The 7,258-nt window shown below is 48.8% G+C and overlaps 1 protein-coding gene across 1 annotated transcript; it reads right to left on the bottom strand.

Annotated features, from left to right (window-relative positions):
• Positions 1 to 200: 200 nt before the first annotated feature.
• FOXQ1 (forkhead box Q1) lies at positions 201 to 1,754 on the bottom strand. Its single transcript, XM_044658174.1, has one exon. It carries the CDS (start codon positions 1,752 to 1,754, stop codon positions 201 to 203), a length of 1,554 nt encoding a protein of 517 aa, XP_044514109.1.
• Between the last annotated feature and the right edge of the window lie 5,504 nt (positions 1,755 to 7,258).

Here is a 7,258-nt window from a genome sequence, read left to right as displayed (position 1 = left end):
AAAGACAAAAAAAAAACTTTTTTGGACTCATTAAGTTAGAACACCTGTTGAAAATGCATTGGCTTTAAGGCACGTGAAATTTAGATTTTTTAAAATTCTGGGTAGAAAGTGCAAAACCCAGAGCTCGGATTTTCTCTCTTCTCCTCCGCCCATTCCCCAGCCCAAATCCCACCACCTTCTCTCATCCCCATATTCCCCATTTAGGCGAGAAGAGTCTCCATGGGGTAAGGTTGGTAAGTGCTAGGGCTGCATCCTGAGGCTGCTTGTAAGGCTCCGGATAACCGGAGGGGGCAGTACAACTGCGAACTGCCCGCAGCCAGCGGGCTTCGGAAAGCCTTGGCCGGGGCAGCGGAGAAGGAAGGAGTAAGGAAAAGCTGCGGCGCCTGGGGCTGCTCCGCGGGAGGCTCGGAAGCTGGAGCCAGCGGCGCCTCCCTCCTTCGCGTCTCCAGGAGCACCGGCTCGCCCATTCCGTATGCGTACAGCTGCAAGAGGGTCCCGCTTGGGGCGACCGCCCGCGCACCTCCCCTAGGGAACATCGGGGACTGCTGCTGTGGGTGCGGGGCTGGAGGGAAGGCGGTTAAGTTCGGGTATCCAGCTGCGCCCGGTAAGGAGGAAGCGCCGGCCGCGGCCGACCACAGCAACCTTGCGGGCTGTGGGAAGGACCGGGTCTCTGCGCCCTGGTCTCCGCGGCGGCGGAAGGGCTTGCTGAGGATGCTGTCAATGGCAAAGGAACTGGAGAACTTGCCCGTGGGGCTCGTGTTTTCCTCCTTGCAGCCCCGGGAGCAGGAGGACGGAGACAGGGACGAGGAGGAGGTGGAAGCAGAGGGCGCTGCGCTGCTGCCGCCGCCGCCGCCGCCGCCGGTGTTGCCACGGCCCACAGAGGTCGGGGGAGGAGGAGGTGGCGGCGGCAGCAGCAGGCGGGCGGCGCCGGCCGGGTGAGCGGCTGCCACAGCTGCAGCCGCCGCCGCAGCAGCAGCGGCGGCGGCGGCCGCGGCCGGAGCGCTCTCCTCCGGCTGCAAAGACGGGGGCGCCGCTGTCTTGTGGCTGAGTCTCTTGCGGCGGCGGCGGAAGACCCCGTCCGCGAAAGTGTACTCGCTATTGGGGTTGAGCATCCAGTAGTTGTCCTTGCCCCAGGGGCGGGAAGGGTCGCGCAACACCTTGACGAAGCAATCGTTCAGCGAGAGGTTGTGCCGCACAGAGTTGCGCCAGCCAGTGTAGCTGCCGCGGAAGAAGGGGAACTTGCCCATGAGATACTCGTTGATCTCGGCTAGCGTCAGGCGGCCACCGGCCGAGTCGCGAATGGCCATGGCAATGAGCGCTATATAAGAGTAAGGGGGCTTAGGTCGCCGCGTGTAGGGTTTGCTTCGCCCGCCTCCTCCCTCGCAGTTGCTGCCGCTGGGGTTACCTCCGATGCCGCTACTGCTGCTGCTCCCGCTGGAGTTTCCTCCTGGTTCATTCGCATCGCCTTCGGTGGCCGGGGCTACTAACGAGGGGTCTTCGCCAGAGCAGCCGCTCTCACTCCCTTCGCCTCCGCTGCTGCTGCTGTGGCTGCACTCAGCAGCCAATTCCCCTGAGCTGTTGCTGGTGCTGCTGCTGCAGGACGGGCTATTGGCAGCACAGTCCCCATCCGATCCCAGGTCGTCCTCACCAGCTGCTGAGAGAGGCGACGGGGCACAGCTGCCGCCAATGCCTTCCAGGTCGCTAGCCGTCTTCTCCTCGTAAGAGGTGCGGGGGGCGAAGACTTCTAACTTCATCCCACTACCACCTCTCTCTCTCTCTCTCTCTCTCTCTCTCTCTCTCCTTCCCTCCCTCCTCCTTTCTTATGTCCCTTCTGTCTCTCTTTAGACTCTTCTTTCCTAATGTCGTCCTCTACCTGCCCACCTATATTGCTCTTTCCTTCGGACAGCTCCCCCCGACACGGGATCGAAGCCGGAGGTAGTAGTTTGCAGGTGGAGGAGACTTTGGAATCTGTCTTGCCTTGTCTCCTTCGGCCGCACTCCCTTTCCTTCTTAAGGGAAAAGTGGCTGTGGTTCAGTGGGCGATGCGGCTCCTCTTCCGCTGGATTTTGAAGGGGCTGTAATCCCTGGTTGTTGGATTAAGGTGGTGTGTAGGGACGTAAAATGGGTGCTGTCTCCTGTCGAAGGAATTAGTACTCCTGGAAGGGGGAGGAGAGGGAACACAAACCCTTGTACCCAGGCTGAGCTGGTTCTGGGTGAGTTTGTCAGACTGAGGGTGTTTTCAAATTTCGTCATCCGTCGGGGGAAAAAAGTTAGTTCATTCGTCTCCTGCGGTAGAAGAGATTTGTATCGCTGTCCATGATGGCAGTGAGAAAAAAATAAATAAAGGATATATATGATTCCCAAAAATGAGCTTTATGATTGCACCTTCTCCCGATTTCTTCTCGAGCGTTTTCTCCGTCGTAGAAGTGCTGATGCTCCCACAGACTGAGGGGATCCTAGGGCCTTCAGTCTTGCTCTGCTGGACTCACTCCCCGAGGCCGCAGCAGTGGCAGCCAGGTTTTTATTACTATTAGCATTATTGTGATTATCTCCCTCCCTTTTCCTCGATCCGTTTCTCCTCCACCTTCAGACGGGCCCAATATAACCCTCTGCAGCCTCAGAGGAGGCGGAGCTTCACCCCTGATCTGAAAGGCGGGTGGGTGGAGAGACAAGGTAGCAAAGGTGGGCAGCGGTTAATGGGCGAGATCAGAGCCGTAATTATCCCGGTGACATGGAGAGCTTGTTGGAAAGTTGTTTCGAGCAGGTTGTTTGTTTTGTATCTGCCAGGTTCCGCCCTCTGCCTCCCTTCCAATGATGGACGGCTGGCAGGAGACTTCGCTGTGCCTGTGTGTGTGTGTGTGTGTGTGTGTGTGTGTGTGTGTGTGTGTGTGTTTTGCATAGCAAACTCCTCCTTCCCAGGTGTAAAGTGCAGGAATGGCATCTAGGTGGTAGAGCAGAATAGATCCCACTACGTTTGGGACTTACAAAACTGCTTTAAAATCCATATGTATGCAGGGCAATATTAGATGAAGAGCTGGGATACGATAGCTTAAATACTAGGGGAAAGAGCCAACAGCAACTCAACAATAACAACCAGAGACTGCTTTAGACTCTCGGGACTGCTCCGGCTGTGGAATTCCAGGTGCCGTACGAAGTTTGATCAAATGTTCAAAGCTCAAGGCTGTAGACTGTTGGAGCTAAGCATCAGACATGTTTTTGCATGTAAAGTTAGAACATTACTTGGCGGGGGGTTGGGGGCGGGGTGGGCAGTGTGAAAATCCCGTCAGGGAAATCGTATAGCAGACTATAGGAAAAAAGCAAGAGCTATTCCTATCCCAGGCTAATATATCTCTGGAAAGGAAGACACCGCTCCAGTTAGGTGCAGTAAGTGTCTCTCATAGTAACTGATCTCCTTGACTTTACTCCCTTTGAACTAGCTCTCCTTCTGAGGAATTCTGAGGATTCCTCTGTATTCTAATACTTCAATACAATATTCTCACTGAAAATGTGTCTGCCTGATTTTTATAGAAAACAGTTGAGTTCTTTCTAAGTGATCTCTTCCTCGTCCTTAAAAAAAAAAAAATCAAAGCAACGCCTTTGCTTTTTCTTGGGATAGGGAGATGTTTCTTCCACGGGATGTCTAGTCTAGCCTCTTATTCGAATACTTCTGGGGCCAGAAGGATCCAGACTTGGCTCCTAGGGTTGTCCACGGGTTTTTCTGCACTTGAGCACCTGTGGGGACTTGAAAAACTTGGACTAAATTGCACTGTAATTTCACTTAGGTTTTAGAAAATAAACATTTAGCGACAAGTAGGGTGGATCTCTGGCCGGTGGTTTGGAGGAGGAGGAGGACTGGGGCATCTCTTTTTAGCTCCTCATTCCCTTTGCTTTTTTAATAAGGGTACCTGGATTTCACAACACCCATTTCCCAGAGAGACAGAAAATGAAAGAAGCTTCCTCAGGACAATGAGAATTTCTTCCCTGATTACTCAAGGAGTTTCAGCAAAGGCCTGAACTTGGAATAAGCATCAATGTGACTTTGGAGAGACTAACGGTTCTTTGCAAAGGCAACAGTTTCTAACTGCATGCCATTACTAAGGTTACATTTCCTCCTTTTTCCTGCCTTTGTTGTAAATAGCAAAGGCAAAGCAAGTGTGGGGGAGCTTACTTTTGATGTTTATTTCATTACCTTTCCACCATTTGTGTCGAAAACGTACACAATCCTCTCTTATCTTTACTCAAAGAACTTTAAAGTCATTCAAAATGAAGTGGGCAAACACGTATGAGAGGGTTTATTATTTTTTTTTTTTGGAGGGAGGGATGACCATTTTCAAAGATTAGTATGCAGTGTGTGTGTGGGGGGGAGGGACTGGGAGCTGTTAGTGTTTTAGAAAAGAGAGGACATTTTTCTGTCACCACCTGGGGGACATTTGGTTCCCCCAGAGGCAATGATGGTAGAGTAAACAAGGGAACACTTCATTTACTATTACTTGGAAAGTGTTCTTTTTTTTTTTTTTAAATCTCTTATCATCTCCTTAGAGTATAATAGATTTATAGCAGGAAGAGACCTTAATGACTGTTTCGTTCAATTCCCTCTTTTTTAAAGATGAGAAAACTAAGGTCTAAAAAGGGAAAGCGAATGTCAAGATGGCACATATGGCAGAATTAGGATTTGAATTTGACTCCTAGTATCAGTGAATTATTATTATCCCTGTTTTAAAGGTAAGTCTCCTGGCCCATGAAAGGGGCAACTCAACTTTGCCTCAGGAACTTGAAGAATTAAAACTGTTGCCATCTCCTCCTTCCTCTGCTCCCAAACTGTCATGAGTGAGAATCTGAACCTGTAGGAGGCATTCAAAGTGACAAAAAGCAAGTCTTTTCCTCAGGCATCTTAAAACTTGGAACCTAGAAAAGGTAATGCCTCCATGCAAACTTCCCATTCTCCCCCATAACCAGGGACACCCCTGGCTCTCAGCTGATTGGTGGACTCATACTAATAGGGAATGTCCAAATGAATTCATCCCTGGATAGGAAAAGCCCCACTTTGGGAGAGGAGAGAGGGAAGTTAACTTAGCTTTATTTCTTTTCCTTGACCTAGGTGTGATATTAAAAAGGAAATTCACAGAAGACTGAGTGTGTTGTGTGTGGAGAGTTGGGTGTGAGAGAGGGAACTACCCAGAAACACAGTCTATGCTGGGAACCTAGAGCTTTACTTTTCCCTAAACCTCCTCTGGCCTCTAGGGGCAGACATAGGCTTCAGGGCTGTGTTTCCCTTTTGGGTGAGCAGACCCCAGTTCTAAATTCCACTAGGTCTTCCACTCCCTAGTTGAGGAACAAAGGAGCAATTGTTGGTTACCCTAATATGGTTAACAAAAGAAGTGTTTGTTTCATTTGCAAAGGTTAATTCTCACTTTCCCCGCCCCCTTTTCTCCCTCCTTTCCCCCTTGCAAATCAAAGCTAACAATATTAATGTATAGAGCAGAGAAGACAGGGTGCCTGTGCCCACCTGCAACTGTGCTGGGATCTTGATCTCAGGACCCTGTGATTGGGGAGTGACACTTCAAACTTAAGTCCCTCCCAAAGATTGTGGAACATAGAAGAGGGCATAATCTGGGAAGCTCACAGCCTGAGAGAATCTTTCCCTAGACAATTATTATAAATGTTCTGAAACTGGTAGTCTGTATGGCATGTTTGCCCCTTCCTCTCCTTGGGGAAACTAGATTTCTTTGGCAAATCAATGATGGTGTCTAGGTGGGAATTAAATACTATTGCAGTGATGGTGAACCTTTTAGACACCACATGCTGTGTCCCACTCCCCCAGATTAGGTGCCATGCCTTGCCCCTCCCCACCGAGTTCCCCTCCTTTACCCCAAACAGAAGCGGGAGAAAGGAAGGAGTGACCCAGGTGCTCTACTCAGGGGATGGAGTAAGTGCTTCCATTGGGCTGCTGGGCAGAGGGGAGAGGAGGCTCTCTGGAGAGGGGGAAGGGAGCAGCTACACCCCAGTCCTTCTGCCTTTCTAATAACTAACTCTGTTGGGCAATGGTGCATGTGCCCACAGAGAGGTCTCTGTGTGCCATCTTTGGCACCCGTGTTATAGGTTTGCCATCATGGTACTATTGGAATAGCTCCTATTCTGCTTCATGACTTTGCAAGGATTCTCCAAACAGGAAGAAGATTTTGATGATTTGTTTTTAGGATGGAATGGGGGAGGCTCTTAAGTAAAGTGGTTTTTAAAAAAAAATTTCAGGTGGAAGTAGTAATTTTATAGAGTTGACTGAACTAGATGGTCAATACCTCATGGATGTCTGAAGAAGAAATGTTTCATGGGTTAAAGTGTGCAGACCAGAGTCCTCCTGGGACAGACACAGAGAAAAGATAGAAAAAAAACTTAAAAGGGCTTAATAGCTTTTGGGAATTCTCTAATAGAATATAATACTAGCTTCTCCCTCCCCAAACCCCACATAAACAGATTTCTTCTTCTCCCCTACTGTTAGTGGTACTCTTTATAGACTGGTGAATCACAGGTTTTCAGCTATACAATAGAGGAGCTGGGATTTGGGAGACCTGGTGATGTAAGCAGTGCCTACCAGGGTATCAGTGGCTAGGTGCTGAAATGTGAGCAAATTCTTTTATTTCTTAGTACCAGTTTCCTCTTTTGTAAAATAAAGAATGTTGGACCAGATATCCTTTTGAATTACTTCTGGCTCCCACATTCTTTGAATCTATGAGAAGGGAGGTTGTTGAAGGTGGCACTGGAAAGGGGACCTCATCCATGTATGCATTGCTAAGTCAGCATGTTGGGCACAGCAGTATCTGTCCTGGACACAATTTAAGTGCCCACTTACTCAAAGTTTCATGCATTATTCTATTAGTTAAAAAGCTTCCCAGAAAGGCAACTTGTTTTCTGCTGCCTAATTCTCTATCCTTTGGGGGCATGCTATTGATTGGTTAATAATAAAACGATGAAGGTGGATATGGGCCAAACCCTTGCTAGTACTAAAGACCCATTAGTTCGTCTTTTTTTTTTTCCTACTTCTTAATTTCTGTGAAGCTAAGGGGATAAACTTTATAAGGGAAAAATTCCCATTTCCTTGATCTTGTGGTTCACCTAGCTGATTTCTTTAAAGTGATTTTAGATGATAAGGAAAGATAATGCATATGTTTTAGGGAAATAAGAACTAATGGAAATAACTATTTAGAAAATAGCTTGAGGATTTGAGACTTTCCATTGTTAGGTAATGGTTTATTGTTTTGCTT

The sequence above is a fragment of the Gracilinanus agilis genome, chromosome 1 (genome assembly GCF_016433145.1).
Source record: "Gracilinanus agilis isolate LMUSP501 chromosome 1, AgileGrace, whole genome shotgun sequence".
NCBI classification, from domain to species: domain Eukaryota; kingdom Metazoa; phylum Chordata; class Mammalia; order Didelphimorphia; family Didelphidae; genus Gracilinanus; species Gracilinanus agilis.
Note: the sequence above shows the minus strand (reverse complement) of the source record. Positions and strands in the feature narration are given on the sequence as shown.